This window comes from Natator depressus, chromosome 4, assembly GCF_965152275.1.
Source record: "Natator depressus isolate rNatDep1 chromosome 4, rNatDep2.hap1, whole genome shotgun sequence".
Taxonomy (NCBI): Eukaryota; Metazoa; Chordata; order Testudines; family Cheloniidae; genus Natator; species Natator depressus.
The window spans coordinates 92958453-92974849 of record NC_134237.1 but is presented as its reverse complement, the minus strand read 5'-3'; the positions used below and the strand labels follow the sequence as shown (position 1 = coordinate 92974849).

Genomic DNA, 16397 nt, shown 5'->3' with positions numbered 1-16397 from the left:
ATTAAATTATTTGTTTCAGCAAACGCTTTTGGTTATTTCCTTAGGACCCTAAGGGCACATCTGGGAAGCCCAATGAGTTGCAATAGATTTTGACCTATAAATCTGACATTTTTGATATTGTGTTGATGGGGAGGAGAGGCAGCCGGGGCTTATAGGATCTTTATTGAACAGAACACAGTTTCATCAACGGCTGGAAACTTTAAACCAATCAGATCATTCCCATTAACAGATCTTACTATAGGCTGTCATGTGAACATATGCCAGACTAATGGAAATAATACTGCAATGACATGTTTACAAGAGGTGTATAGGAAAAAGTCTGTGTGACTCCCTAAATTGTAATAATACAACAGATAAATTCATATTCTTTGTTGTTACATCTGGTGTACATACTAATCTGGGTTATTACGAATGTGAAAAATAGACAAGTGGTTGTATAAATAAATAATAAGAGTTATTTTGACTCTTCTGTATAATTAGAGACTACTAATAAGTATCATGCCAGTTAATTATTTGTCTACCTGAAATATTTATTAGGGTACTTACTGCAGTTATGGCACGTGAGAGTTTGGATTTTATTTATTTGTTTTAAAACACACAGGAGTTCCCTTGCTGAACCTCTGACTTCTTGAGTTATACCCACTATAATGTAACTAGAGACACTCAAGCAGCCCAATCATCCATAATTGAGCAGAAGGCCCAAAGATGTGGGTGCAAATTTTAAGGGAACAAATTGCACAAATTCAATTATGCTGTAAAATCTCAAAAATGCTTCAAAATTCATTCTGAACTAACCTCTATTAAAATGAGATTTGATCTATGATGTACAGAGATATTTATTGATACTTCAAAAAAATGAAACCTCAATAAATTATTTTATGCCAAACCAACAAAAAAGCAAAAAAGCCAAAACTGTTTGAACTAAAATGTCACTGATGCACTTTCCACAGCATCTAAAACAAAACATGGTAATAAGAACGTATAAGACTCAACCAAAAGTAATAAGCAAAGAAAAAGAAATCAAAATATAGTGTACTCACTGTAAGCATCTATGGTGCACAAATGCAACTGCAAAGAGAAATCACTACTTCTTGACCAGTGTAGTACGTGTACATGATGGCATAAACACAGGCTTTCTTCTAAGGATCTCAAAGTGTATGTTAAATGTTAGTTAGGCAAGATGAACTGTAAAGTAACTATTGCATGATAGTGTGAAAACTTAATAGAGAGAAATTAAGTTTGGTACAATGATTCTCACAGTTGGAACACAACATCACAAGGCAATATTTGCACAGGAAGCCTAGGGAGTAGTCATAATGCACAGGGGTATTTTTGATATATTTCTGTCTAATTGACAATGTAGGGGATAGCTCAGAAAGTATTACAAATGGTACAAGAAATTAAAAATAGTGAGTCTGTCCTACAGATCACCAGAGAGAGGGGCTGATCTGAAATCACACAAAAAATTACCACAGTGCAGCCAAGTAGCCCGTCTGTGTGGGGAGCAAGTTGGATAGAAGAAGGAGAGAGGAGTGAAGGCTATGAAGAGGGCCATATGGTATTGTATAGCATTAGCAGAATTTGATACTTATGTGCAACAGCAGATATTAGAACATGGTTAAGAAAAGGCAGAAGGATGAGAATTGGAAACTCATCGTGTGATCTGGGCCTAAGTTCTATGCTGCTAGAACCTGTGCCTCAGCAGAATTTACTGCTGTAACCAGGGCATTGGTCATTCAAAATGCTCTTAGCCATATCTTGTGTGGCTACTGTATGATGCCAAAGACTAGACAGCATTGTACCAGTACTGTACATGGAAAATATTTACTCACGCACTTGGTGTCTGTAGATACTCACAGCCCATATGGTGTCTGAAAACACCTTTTAGGTACAAGAGAATGATTATCATGTCCACACCATTTAAAATTTATGTAGAACTTTAGTAAATTAAATCCTGGAAGCCAACATCTACAAAATGGTGCAATCAAAGACAAATTCTACCAAATATCTCACATACACTTAAGCCTCTTTTTTCATGCAAGTATAAGTGTGCTCATCAGGTAGCACTGGGGGACGAAGGCTAAAATCAGAAAGGTAATTGGTTTCCTCTTCATAATTCTTCTTTCAAACTAGTTCAGAAACAGAGGATCATGTGACATAACACTTCAGTGTTATATTCTGTTACAAAGAAGCTGTTTCTGACTATATTGTGTTGTACGAGCAGACTAAATAATAGAAGGACACCACAAGTTTCTAAAATAAGTTAATTATAAATATTGTCATGAATTATGCCATCCAATTTTGGTGGTTTTACAATAATGTTTTTAAAATATTACAACCCCGCACCCCTGCATCCCCCTTTTGCTTTGCAGAGTAGACTAATTGCTTATACAGTGGAAACAATGAAACTGATGATATACAAACTGTTGTGAAAATGTACAGACTAGAAAAGAGACAAAAGTTAGTTTGCTTTAATCTCTTTAGGGTAGTAATATAATGTGTTACATGTAACAATACGTGTAGATATGGGAGAGGTGCAATTTCTTCATTTGTGTGATCTTTACATCTGTGTACCACTAAGTTACTGAAGGTTTTGAAAAATTGTCCAATTTTATGGAATTCACACATTTTACACCACTGAGCACAACCGGCATGCTACATGCTGCGCAGCTTGGTGTTTCTTGTGGTCAATGATCAGCCCATTTTCCTGGGCACTAAATACCAAAAGCACTTTAATAGGCTTTAGAAGATAAGGTACTACCATCCTTTTTCAGCAGCTGTAACAACATCTTATCAATTCAAATATGGATTGTACACTTCAAAGCTACAAAGTATTTTTTTTAGAAAGCATCCTCCAAACATCGATCTAACTGCAGCATATTAGCCCCAAAACCTGGAGATTTACTGGCTGAAAAAGCTGTAGAATTTTGGGTGTTTAACTTGAAATAAGTAATTGAAAGAGAAATCTGCCTCCCCGGTAAGTCCTTCCTAACAGAAGTGAAGTCTGCCACTCACTGCATAGCAGAGGCTGACAAAAAAGCCAACAGATGCCCTGAGAGTACAGAGTGGAGCCTTGTCTTCAACCCAGCACCTTAGAGTCTTCCTTCACATTGAAATCAACCTAGCCCAGGAGCAGAGATATCCTCTTTATCTAATCATGGCCTGGTGTATGGAATGACGATGAATGAGATGTTTGAGTAAGGAGATGGAGAATGAAGAAACTGAGAGAGGGAAACTAAGCATTTTATTGGTTTTAGGATAGAAGGAAAGAGAGAAAAGGGGGCATGAAAGAAGAACAGTGGCAGATAAAGAGAGAGAAAAGGTAGTAACAGCTAAAAAAAATCAAGATCGTTATATTTTGTTTTATTTACGCCAGATAAAACATTATGGGAGACATTACAGCAACTCAGATAAAGGTGTGTAAATATACTTGCAATGTAATGTCCCTGGGTGGGTCATTGGCAGCGGGGATCAAACCTGTGACCTTTGGACCTGAAACAATGAGCCTCTGTTGTCTGCACTGAAAGAGCCACCTCTCTTAGGTAAAGTTATAGCAGGCTTATCAACCTCAGCCACCAATGGAGGGAGACAAAGCACCACAGAATAGATGTGGGTTACATACTTGTGAAACAGAGTTGCCCGCTGTCAGGTTGCTAACACAGTCCTCTGCATTTTCCCAGTTTTATACTTTTTATTATAACAACGTATGTTCCCCCTCCCCCCCCCTTTTTTTTTTTTTACAACTGCACATTTTTAGATGTATATTTCTCTATTTCACTGAGGATGTAAAAGTTTGATTGAATTATATATTTATGTAAAGTTATGCAAGAAACCCAAAAGACAAAGGCTTATGGATGATCAATAAACCAGGCCTCATGAGAGAAAATAAAGCCAGTAATAAACTTCCACACTGTACTTATTTGCTCATATTTGAAGCTCTTAATGTAATTTTCAAAGTAATATATCTTTAGCACCCAATGTTCCACTTATGACTAAGTGATATGTAAAGAAAGTGAAATATTTTATTGAAAAAGATTCTTACCTGTAAAATATCACCAGTTTGGAAAATGAAAGGTTTTGAAATTAAATGACCTTTATTTGGCATAAGTATCTGAATTCTAGCAAAATCACCTTCCCTAATAAATGTGCAACACTTGATAGGAAAGAGAATTCTATGAATATTTCCAGGAACTAATTGAATATGAAACACTGGTGTTAAGAACAGGATGTGGAATTTGATGCCTTACGGATGTCTTTCTAAACTTCTGGTTACAGTTCTTCCATATCTGTGATATTTAGTTCTCTCTTGATTTTAAAAATGTATGGGGAACAAAAGGGCTTTGATTTTTTTTTGGTGGGGTGAGGGGTGGATTTGTCTGTCTCCAGCATCAGTAGTTTTTCCTTTCATAATAAGCTTTATTTTTTATGAAATGCATGATAACTGACTCAAAGCCATACACCATTAGTATATTTCAGAAACCAAAGAGGATGGTGATTTTAATGTATTTCATATAAATAAGTGACGCTATAGTTGACATGGGCCAAATTGCAACACTCTCTCCACCTGTCTTTACACTGGTCAGCAGTTACTCACATGAACAGTTGCACTGACTTCAGTGGGAGTACTCTAGTTAGTAACTGCTCAACAGTACGAGTAAGAAGATCACAATCTGGGCCCAAAGTAGAAAAGGTACAACGTTAACACAGGCGATTTCTTCAGGGCCAGACTGTGATACCCTTACTCCACTAACTAGCACCTTACTCCACTAAGTAGCCCTACTGACTGCAGTGGGACTGCTCATGGTGTGAAATAGTATTGAACTGGTAGCAAGCATCTATCACAATCTGGCCCAATACGAGCACTGAAAGATGAACAAATACAGAATGGGGAGGAAGAGACATTAAAGACATGCAGTCTGAGGCTAGAAGGGACACCAGGCCATCTATTCTGACCTCCTGTATATTACAGGCCACCAACACTACACCCAGCATCTGCACACTAAACCCAACAACTGAAATTAGATTGCTGTCCACTGATGCTGGTGTCTGATGGAAGAGGCTACTATTTGCTACACCCTTGGACAGGTGGCTGCTTAGCCACATATGCCGTTGCCACAGTGAACTGCTTCAGGGACTGCCAAGGGAAACTAGGTGTCAGGAGAGGAGATGAAAGGAGGCCACAATAGGCAGACAGATGGGGTTGCAGAAGCTTGCTACAGGGAGGGTGGAGATCTGATAGCTTTCCACTACCCCATTGCTCCTCTGCTCTCCCCTCTCAGAGGCTTTTCACTTATTCTTTCCCATATAGCCCAGTCAGAGACAGTGACTCCCTGACAGTATCTACAGTTCATGCCAGAGGCCTTGGGCTTGTAAGGCTGTTAGGGTAGAATGTATATCCTTGGCCATAGGTCATACCATCTACTTTAGGTTTTTCTAAGACACCTATTACCTTGGTATGTAAGCAACGCATACATTTCCTGCTTTTTGAGAGCTTGTGTTTAGATAAAAAGAACAGGAGTACTTGTGGCACCTTCGAGACTAACAAATTTATTAGAGCATAAGCTTTCGTGGGCTACAGCCCACTTCATCGAATGCATAGAATGGAACATATAGTAAGAAATATATATATATATATACGGATAAGTTGGAAGTTGCCATACAAACTGTAAGAGGCTAATTAATTAAGGTGAGCTATTATCAGCAGGAGAAAAAAACTTTTGTAGTGATAATCAAGTTGGCCCATTTAGACAGTTGACAAGAAGGTGTGAGGATACTTAACTTAGGGAAATAGATTCAATATGTGTAATGACCCAGCCACTCCCAGTCTCTATTCAAACCCAAGTTAATGGTATCTAGTTTGCATATTAATTCAAGCTCAGCAGTTTCTCCTTGGAGTCTATTTTTGAAGCTTTTCTGTTGCAAAATTGCCACCCTTAAATATTTTACTGAGTGGCCAGAGAAGTTGAAGTGTTCTCCTACTAGTTTTTGAATGTTATGGTTCCTGATGTCAGATTTGTGTCCATTTATTTGCATATAGACTGTCCATTTTGGCCAATGTACATGGCAATTGCTGGCAAGTACAGAGAATCTTCAGCTTCTGTCATAATGGTATCATAATTCAATTTAAAAACATAATACAAATGTTCTTTAACCCTACAGGGGCACACTATAATTGGATGAAAGTTAGAGGAGTTAAAGGCAATAATTTGAATAAAAGTGGTGGCATTTCTTATTTATCCAAACATATTTTTCAGTCAATCAGGACTTACCATATTGATTGGATCAACTGGGCCAATGCTGTTAACATAGACATCTGTTTCAATTACCGTAGTTCTCACTAAACAAAAGAGCAACCATAATAATTACATATGTAATCAACTCTATATACTGTATGCTGTTAATGTAACTTATTTATTAAAATAAGAATAAAAGTGATCCCTTTATCAAATACAGAAGGAGTAGTCATTGCATAAGATTGGCTTTTGATCACTGTGCACAGAATCACATGGAACATAAATCCCTTTTTTCATTGTCATTAAATTACAGTCATCAACATGAATCTTTGTTTCACACTGGAAAACGTACCTTTGTCTGATACGTTTCGTGACTATATGAAGCAGTGATGGGAAAAGGTCAGGTAGAGGAAGAAATTAAAAAGATTCATCCTCCAAAATAAAATTTGAATCATAAACAGAAAGAAGAAAATGTTTGGAAAAATCATGTGTAATTTGTCAATTCTTATTGAAGATGTGTAGGAAAAATAAACTGGCTTTTAGCCAGGTTTCTTCAACCTATGTAATTATATTCCAATGAAAGCATACCTGAAGATGCATTAATAATCCTTATCAACTAGATCAATATGTCACTTCACAGACAAAATTTAGAACTCTTAAAGTATTTAACATTTAAATGACTTTCATTTCTTAATACAAAGAAGACAGTCTAAAGTGTTCAGCAAAAACTAGCTTCTTTCAAGAGATCATCTTCTAACAGAGGAAGGATAGAATTGCATTCAGTTTATTTGGATAGTTTCTTAAAATACCTGGCTACCTTATAAAAGTCTGCTCTTATATAGGTGTCACAGGATATGCAGTAACTTCCCCCGGCTAATTTATAGGATGGGAATTTGAGAGTGAGAGAGGCCAGGACTCAGCAATAGAAATATTTGTTTTTAAAAACATTGTTACTATGAATTTTTGCTTTTTCCACCTCATATTGCAGAGTAGGTGAAGATATACATGAAGGGAAAAGGACATGTCATGCAGCACCTCACAACAGGGCAGTTAAGTGTTAAGAATTAAGGTCCTGTGGTCTCATTGTCCCTAGCCAAGAGGACTGGGCAGTATAAAAATGTGGTGGGAGTGGGCTGGAAGATTTTTAAAATGAAGCCCCTTTGTCCCTCTGCTGATTTATGGAGGAAAAGGAGGAAGAGCCACAAGGAAAGTATTTAATATAGAATTCATTTTTCCACTTTCTCATTGATCCAAGTGGAGTTCTATTTTCTCAGTTCCAAAGAACATTTGAGGTCATGTGACATGGCTGTATGGAGGTGATGAAGGGTTGCTGAGATACTGCGGGCACACTTGTGGTCTCTAGAATGGGCCTCTCCTAGTTTGAGAGAGATCCATGAGATCACTAATTGTTCCTCAGCCTCAAGGGCCTCGTGTGAGGTGCCACATGGTTCCATCTGCCTACCTCCTCCAGTTCAACGTGTTCAGGATGCTGTTAAATGGGCCAGGAGACATGAGGTGAAATCCTGGCTCCACTGAAATAATTGGCAAAGATCCCATTTCAGCGGATCCAGCAAAATAGATAACCTAATCTCAGAATGAGATCAGAGTTTAGATGACATCAGGATGCAGGGTGCCCAATTCAGACAAGACAGAAGTAAAGTTGGCAGGCTAGGGAAAACATCTACAAAGAATCTAAATCATCTAAGAATTAGTGAACACTGTAATAGCTTCTGACTGGGGGAGTATGGCCCCCTTTCATACTGGAGGTTTGCATTTTGAGGGTCCTTGTGAATCTCATGTTGCTCATGCATGGCCATTTAGTAGCTGGACCCTGTGTCTATGAGTGACTTTTTCTTTTGGATCTAGGCAGTGCCTGTATAGAACAGGTGAAAAATAGGGGTGGAGGGAACAGGGACAGGGGCAGGGGGGATGAAAACAGTGAACATTTTTACTTTTTCTCTTGTATTTCACATTGGAAATTCTGAAAATATCAACCATCTCAATCCATGTTTTTGTCACTTTGAGAACGGACCATGCAGGGTGTGATGTTGCACTCCATATGTTTTATGGAAATATGCTTATGGTTGCGAATATGAGGTAACTGCAATTTGCTTTATGCAAAAGGTCTCTTGTAATGTACCATAACAAAGGTTATAACCTACTGAATATATTCCTCCTATTTGTATGCATGTATCATTCTTGTATCTGAAGCTAGAAATACAAAGTATAACACTGAGGTCCTATTGTAATTATGCAACATGTGGGCCATTAGTGGTGGCTCAGAATCTTGATGGCTCCCATTGACTAGGACAATTCATTGTAAATGGTTTATTTACCTGCAAACCTTCCTGTGTTCATGTGAGCCAACCCAGGAAGAATGGAGACTAGGGATCTTACAGTGACATGTGACCATGTCACAAGATACTGGAATCCATCTTAATTCTTGTATTTTTCCATTGATGAGACAGGGTTGGGGACAAGCACAGACAAAAGATTCCCGCCTTGTGCCAAAGCTATAAAAGGAGGTGGAGCAGGACAAAGGGGGCTGCCAGTTATGAGAAAACCCCTGGTTACCAAGGACTGTACCAGGGTGAAGGATTGGGCCCAGACTAGGAAGGAGTCTAATCTGTGAAAAAAGCTTACTAGAACATCTCTGAGGGTGAGATATTACTTGTAATCAGTTTCTTAATGTATTAGGCTTAGACTTGCGTGTTTTGTTTTACTTTGCTTTGTGACTTACTTTGTTATGGATGTTATTACTTGAAATCACTTAAATCCTACTTTTTATACTTAATAAAATCACTTTTGTTTATTAATAAACCCAGAGTAAGTGATTAATACCACGGGGAGCAAACAGCTGTGCATCTCTCTCTATCAGTGTTATAAACGGTGGACAATTTATGAGTTTACCTTGTGTAAGCTTTATACAAAGTAAAATGGATGTATTTGGGGTTTGGATCCCATTGGGAACTAGATGACTTGCTGTGCAGTTTTCAGTTAAGTCTGAAACTTTGGGGGCTTAGACCAGACCCTAGGTCTGTGTTGCAGCAGGCTAGTGTGTCTGGCTCAACAAGACAGGATTCTGGAAGTCCCAAGTTGGCAGGGAAAATGGGCTCAGAGGTAATTCCAGCACATCAGGTGACAGTCACAAGGGGGTCTCTGTGACCAAACCCATCACACATGGGACTAAGGATGGAACAACATGGATCACTGTAAAATCAGGAGGGCCAAATGAACCTAAAAACCCCCTGAAACAAGCAAACAAAAAGCGAGGCAAGGCATTACCACACTTGCATTTTATTGATTTCCTAATTTATACAGATTAATAATAAAAACCTTCCACAAAGTAATGTCTGTATGTAATTTGGATTTATACAACCTTGTTTCCATCTAGAAGCCAGCAGTATTATGTTAAGAACAAAATACGGTTTTAGAATGGCATCTTTATGCTCTAGGCATTTCAAAGTACAAACAACAAAGTTAGTAATAATGAACGTATAAATAAAGTGGTTATTAAGCAGTCAGCACAGCTCATGAATATTGGAATGAGAGGGACAGAGAAAGACTGGCTACACAATGGTGTTTTCTCTTATTAAATTTCAAAATTATCATAGGATTCTCAACTTTCATCCGGACAGTCACCAGAAACAGGCAGAAAAGGGAATCCAGTGTCTCCTTGAAAGGATTCTGCTTTTAACAGTACAGCACTCCCCCTTGTTCTCAAATGCTGAAATGCTGTGTCAACATCAGGAAGAGACCAAATCCTGCTCTGGTATTTGAACCCCTGAGCTTCAGGCTCAGAGACAAAAATGTTGCTACTATAAATAAGTCAAATTAATTCAACAGCAAACATTCTTCTGTGGGATATTATTACCTTGAAAGTTAAGGATAATCCCAGTCAAGTAACTTTGTTCTGCAAGTCTTGAGACGTTGAAACCAACACCAGATTTTATCAACATAACTGAAGTGGAATATCGGATGAGTGCATTAATGACTGATTTTGTTTCTTTCTCTGTTAAATGTCTACTGCATTTCAATAAGCAGCAGGATAGGAGTTGAAGGTGTAGTCTGTATTTCTTTGTATGGGTCAAATTTTGAGGCCAATGAAGCACAGGGCTACAAGTTTTCCTGGTTCTGGAGAGAAGTAACAGAGGAAACAGTATGATAACCTATGCTTTATTCAGGGACAAAAGTCTGTGGAGAAAAAAGATTCTCAGAAACAGAAAGGCAATGTGGCTAATGAATAAGGCACACTGGCATGGGAGTCTGGAAACCTAGATTCCAATTCTGGCCCTACTAGTGACCTTGGACAAGTCATTTCACCTTTTTGTGCCTCTGTCTTCCTTCTTGGACTTTGTCTCATCTATTTAGACCAGTAGTTTTCAACCTGTGATCCACAGACCTCTGGGGGGGGCCGCAGACTATAGCTAAGATTTCCAAAGGGTTCTGCACCCCCCATTTGAAATATTTTAGGGGTCCACAAATGAAAAAAGGTTGAAAACCACTGATTTGGAGTGTAAACTCTTCAGAGCAAGGTCACCTCTTTCTGTGTGTTTGTACAAAGTCAGGAACAAAGAAGCCTTGATCCATAAGAACAAAAGAATGGCCATACTGGGTCAGACCAAAGGTCCATCTAGCCCAGTATCCTGTCTTCCAACAGTGGCCAGTGAGATGTGCCCCAGAGGGAATGAACAGAACAGGTAGTCATCAAGTGATCCATCCCCTGTCACCCGGCTTCTGACAAACAGAGGCTAGGGACACAATCCCTGTCCATCCTGGCTAATCGCCATTGATGGACCTATCCTTCATGAATTTACCTAGTTCTTTTGTGAACCCTTTTATAGTCTTGGCCTTCACAACATCCTCTGGTAAAGAGTTCCATAGGCTGCGATGTGCTGCTATTAATTTCATTTGGTGACCCCTAGTTCTTGTGTTACGAGAAGCAGTAAATAACACTTCCCTATTACTTTCTACATTTCTGATTTTATAGACCTCTATCATATCCCCTTTTAGTAATCTCTTTTGCAAGCTGAAAAGTCACAATCTTATTAATCTTTCCTCATACAGAAGCTGTTCCATACCCCTAATCATTTTGTTGTCTTTTTCTGAACCTTTTCCAATCCCAATATCTCTTTTTTTTTTTGAGATGGGGTGACCATATCTGCATACAGTAGTCAAAATTTATATAGAAGCAATATGATATTTTCTGTATAATTATCTATCCCTTTCTTAATGATTCCCAACATTCTGTTTGCTTTTTTGACTGCCGCTGCAGCATTGAGTGGATGTTTTCAGAGAACTATCCACAAAGACTCCAAGATCTCCTCCTTGAGTGGCAACAGTTAATTTAGACCCCATCATTTTATATGTATAATTGGGATTATGTTTTCCAATGTGCATTACTTTGCATTTATCAACATTGAATTTCATCTGCCATTTTGTTGCCCAGTCACTCAGTTTTGTGAGATCATTTTGTAGCTCTTCGCAGTCTGCCTAGGACTTAATTATCTAGAGTAGTTTTGTATCATCTGTAAATTTTGCCATCTCACTTTTCCCCCCTTTTTCCAGATCATTTATGAATATGTTGAATAGGACTGGTCCCAGTACAGACGTTTGGGGGACACCACTATTTACCTCTCTCCATTGTGAAAACTGACCATTTATTCCTACCCTTTGTTCCCTGTCTTTTAACCAGTTACCAATCCATGAGAGCACCTTCCCTCGTATCCCATGACAGCTTACTTTGCTTAAGAGCCTTTGATGAGGGACCTTGTCAAAGGCTTTCTGAAAATCTAAGTACACTATATCCATTAGATTCCCCTTGTCCACATGCTTGTTGACCCCCTCAAAGAATTCTAGTAGATTGGTGAGGCATGATTTCCCTTTACAAAAACCATGTTGACTCTTCCCCAACAAATTATGTTCACCTATATGTCTGACAATTTTGTTCTTTACTATAGTTTCAGCCAGTTTGCCCGATACTGAAGTCAGGCTTACCGACCTGTAATTGCTGGGATCATCTCTGGAGCTCTTTTTAAAAATTGGCATCACATTAGCTATCCTCCAGACATTTGGCACAGAAGCTGATTTAAAAGATGTTTATCCCCCCCCGGCTGTTCTTCAGACGTTCTTGTCAACTGCTGGAAATGGCCCACCTTGATTATCACTACAAAAGGTTCCCCCCCACCCCCGCTCTCCTGCTGGTAATAGCTCACCTTACCTGATCACTCTCCTTACAGTGTGTATGATAACACCCATTGTTTCATGTTCTCTGTGTATATAAATCTTCCCACTGTATTTTCCACTGAATGCATCCGATGAAGTGAGCTGTAGCTCACGAAAGCTTATGCTCAAATAAATTTGTTAGTCTCTAAGATGCCATAAGTCCTCCTTTTCTTTTTGCAGACTACAGTTAGTAGTTCTGCAATTTCACATTTGAGTTCCTTCAGAACTCTTGGGTGAATACCATCTGGACCTGATGACTTATTACTGTTTATCAATTGGTTCCCAAACCTCCTCTAATGACACCTCAATCTGAGACATTTTCTCAGATTTGTATTTAAGAAGAATGGCTCACATCCTCATCCATTAAGACTGATGCAAAGAATTCATTTATTTTCTCTGCAATGGCCTTATCGTCCCTGAGTGCTCCTTTAGCATATCGATGATCCAGTGGCCCCACTGGTTGTTTAGCACACTTCTTGCTTCTGATGTACTTTAAAAAAATGTTGTTACTTTTTGAGTCTTTGGCTAGCTGTTCTTCAAATTCTTTTTTGGCCTTTCTAATTATGTTTTTACACTTCACTTGCCAGAGTTTATGCTCCTTTCTATTTTCCTCACTAGGATTTTACTTTCACATTTTAAAAGATGCTTTTTGCCTCTCACTGCTTCTTTTACTTTGTTGTTTAGCCATGGTGGCACTTTTTTGGTTCTCTTACTATGTTTTTTAATTTGGGGTATACATGTAAGTTAAGCCTCTATTAGGTTGTCTTTAAAAAGTTTCCATGCAGCTTGCAAGGATTTCACTTTTGGCACTGTACCCTTTAATTTCTATTTAACTAACTTCCTTATTTTTGTGTAGTTCCCCTTTCTGAAATTAAAGCTACTGTGTTGGACTTCTGTGGTTTTTTTCCCGCCACAGGGATATTAAATTTACTTATACTATGGTCACTATTACCAAGATGTCCAGCTATATTCACCTTTTGGACCAGATCCTGTACTCCATTTAGGACTAAATCTAGAATTGCTTCTCCTTTTGTGGGTTCCGGGATTAGCTGCTCCAAGAAGCAGTCATTTAAGGTGTCAAGAAACTTTATCTCTGCATCTCATCCATGTACATGAGGTGACATGTACCCAGTCACTATGGGGATAGTTGAAATTCCCCATTGTTATTGAGTTTTTTATTTTTATAGTCTCTCTAATCTCCCTGATCATTTCACAGTCACTATCACCATCCTGGTCAGGTAGTCGGTAGTATATCGCTACTGCTATATTCTTATTATTTGAGCATGAAGTTACTATCCATACAGATTCTATGGTACAGTTTGGTTCATTTAAAATTTTTACTTCATTTGCTTCTACACTTTCTGCCACATATAGTGACACTCCCCAACCAGCATGACCTATTTTGTCCTTCTGATATATTTTGTACCCTGGTATTACTGTGTTCCATGATTAGATACAAATAAGTAGTAACAGTGAGTTGAGTTAAACCTGTTCCTGAAACAGATTGCATTGTGTTATCTCCAACAGGACTAAAAATACTGGGTAGAAACATTTGAATAAATATTTGCAGATTTCAGGGTAGATTTTTGACACTCAATGTGGAATACCTTCTTCTCAAAGGTATCACATTTAAAATAGCAAAATGAAAAAACTTACCTCCAATATCTGGCCGAAGTTTACTGTCATAGCCTTGAAGTAAGGAGTCCAGTATGTGAGTGACATCTCCACCATGTATCTTTGGTGCAAGTACCCATGTTTTGTTCACTGTTAGATCTTCATCATCCTCATCATCTGCTTTATCAGCACTAAGGGTGGTTCAATGAAACATGAGGGAAGAAAAATAGTGAAACAAAATACACCCTGCAGGAAGAATGAAATGACAAAAAGAGTAAACATGGTAACCTAATTATTATGTAGAATAAAGATTTGAACATATTCTGATGCCAGCACATAGTTACACCTAACTGATATATTTTATTGCTTATTTTTTTCGGCAGCAGAGAGCACCTAGTATCTCATCCACCTGAGAAATGCGTCAAGAAGAGAGTTTGCCATTCAGATACAATAACTCAGATCACAAATAGAGTGAAGTTGAATGAAATCTTGACAGCAATTTTACCTTTATTTTGAGCTTTTTCTTAAGCTTTTCCCAATTCAACAGCTGTATTTAAATCACTATGTTAATGTTTCTAAGGGATGGTGAATCATGAGAGTAGGTGTCCCTCAGAAATCAAAACCATCACCTTAATGTCTCCAACTCTCCTAGTGCCCAGTGACGACATTCCCAAACCAAGATTTCCCATACGGTAATACTTTGTTCTAGCCTCAGAATGTTCTAAAACAGAACACATTTATTTTATTTAGTCCAAACAATGAGCAAGGATTCCTAATGTATGCATTCTTTTATGACTAAATGTTCATAGTTCGGAGCTAAAAGTTGTGTGTCATTAGTTTATTTGCATTTAAACAGACAGCAGTAAGAGTGCTATATTATTCCTTTTAGTTCAAATTATTTGTTATCAGGACATTTTATTAAGATGGAAGAAATACACAAGGAAAACAATTACATGCCCATTTATTATCTACCTTTCAATTAGATAAGAAGCCATTTATAATTTATCACTGAGTCAGAAGAAAAATGGTAGTGGCTTAGATGTGTCTATAGATCCACTCAGATGATCTCCAAAACACCAACGAATGCCTGGAAGTAGTTTTCTCTCCATTTGAATCAAATGAGTGTGGACTTAAATATTTCTCCATTGCTAATGTTTGCAATCTATGTTACTCATCCCCAAGGAAATTGCTGTGGGCTTCTAATCAAACAAAGTGCATCAAAGTGATAGTAGTAACTATGCAGTATTGTTGTAGCCATGTTGATCCTAAGATATTAGAGAGACAAGGTGGGTGAAGTAATACCTTTTATTGGAAGAGCTCTGTGTAAGCTTGAAAGTTTGTCTCGCTTACCAAGAGAAATTGGTCCAATAAAACATATTACCGCACCCACCTTGTCTCAGCAGTAACTATGGGAGTCATACAATGTATCTTGACAAAGAGACAATGGCTAGCATTAATTATAATACAGCATATGGAACCCATAAAAGTCATAGTTTCAATGCTAAGATAAGCAAAGGTATTTAGGCAACAAAAAGGAGTTATATAATTATCCTTGGAAGAAGTTGCACATCAATACTGTTTAAAAAAATTACTACCTTCCATTGTACTCTGAGGGTAAGATTTTTCAGAAGTGCCTAAGAGTACATCTACATTGCATTTAAAACCCATGGAAGCAAGTCTCAGAGACCAGGCCTTCAGACATGGGTTCATGGGGTTTTTGTCAACAGGGTTGACCTTACAGTTTGGGCTGGAGCACAGTCTCTGAAACCCACCATGCTGCCTGAGCTTCCAAGCCAGAGCTCCAGCCCAAGCCTGAAATCTACATAGCTGTTTTTAATATTGAGGCAGGGGCCTTTACACCGAAGCTCTGAGAGTCATTGCTGCAGGTTTTAAAAGGTAGCGTAGATATATCCTAGTGACTAATGATCACAAGTGTCACTGAAAGTCACTTAGGTGATTTGGAAAATCCCATATTTAGTTTTAAAATGTTTTACTTTTCTATAGTGAATTAATGCCATTAAAATGTGTTATTATAAATGATGACCAACAGATTACAAAAGTCAATGCATATTTTTAATCGTTAAAGGGAATTTTCAAAGTTCATAAGTCCTAAATGTCTAAACTAACTTAAAAGTATTCTGCACATATAAATCAAGTCCTCTTGATTATATTCCATCAAAATAAAATCAAAAAGAAAAAGTTCTATGTGGAGAGAACATTAAGCCTATAGAGTCAAGTATCCAAACAAGTCAGGAAATGACACTGCAAGAATATGAATGCTCAGACTTAACTCTGCACCTTTGTATAGATATCCCAAATTAGTCT

At 38.0% G+C, this 16397-nt stretch overlaps 1 protein-coding gene across 5 annotated transcripts in view; it reads right to left on the bottom strand.

Moving 5' to 3' along the window:
- Positions 1-16397, bottom strand: part of GABRG1 (gamma-aminobutyric acid type A receptor subunit gamma1) — a 74139-nt gene that overhangs the window by 33878 nt on the left and 23864 nt on the right. For all 5 annotated transcript variants that reach the window (XM_074951477.1, XM_074951478.1, XM_074951480.1 and 2 more), the window contains exons 2-3: positions 14115-14263; positions 6270-6337 (exon numbers count right to left, since the gene is read on the bottom strand). In XM_074951477.1, coding sequence (XP_074807578.1) covers positions 6270-6337; positions 14115-14263 — 217 coding nt within the window. The remainder of the gene's footprint in view (positions 1-6269; positions 6338-14114; positions 14264-16397) is intronic.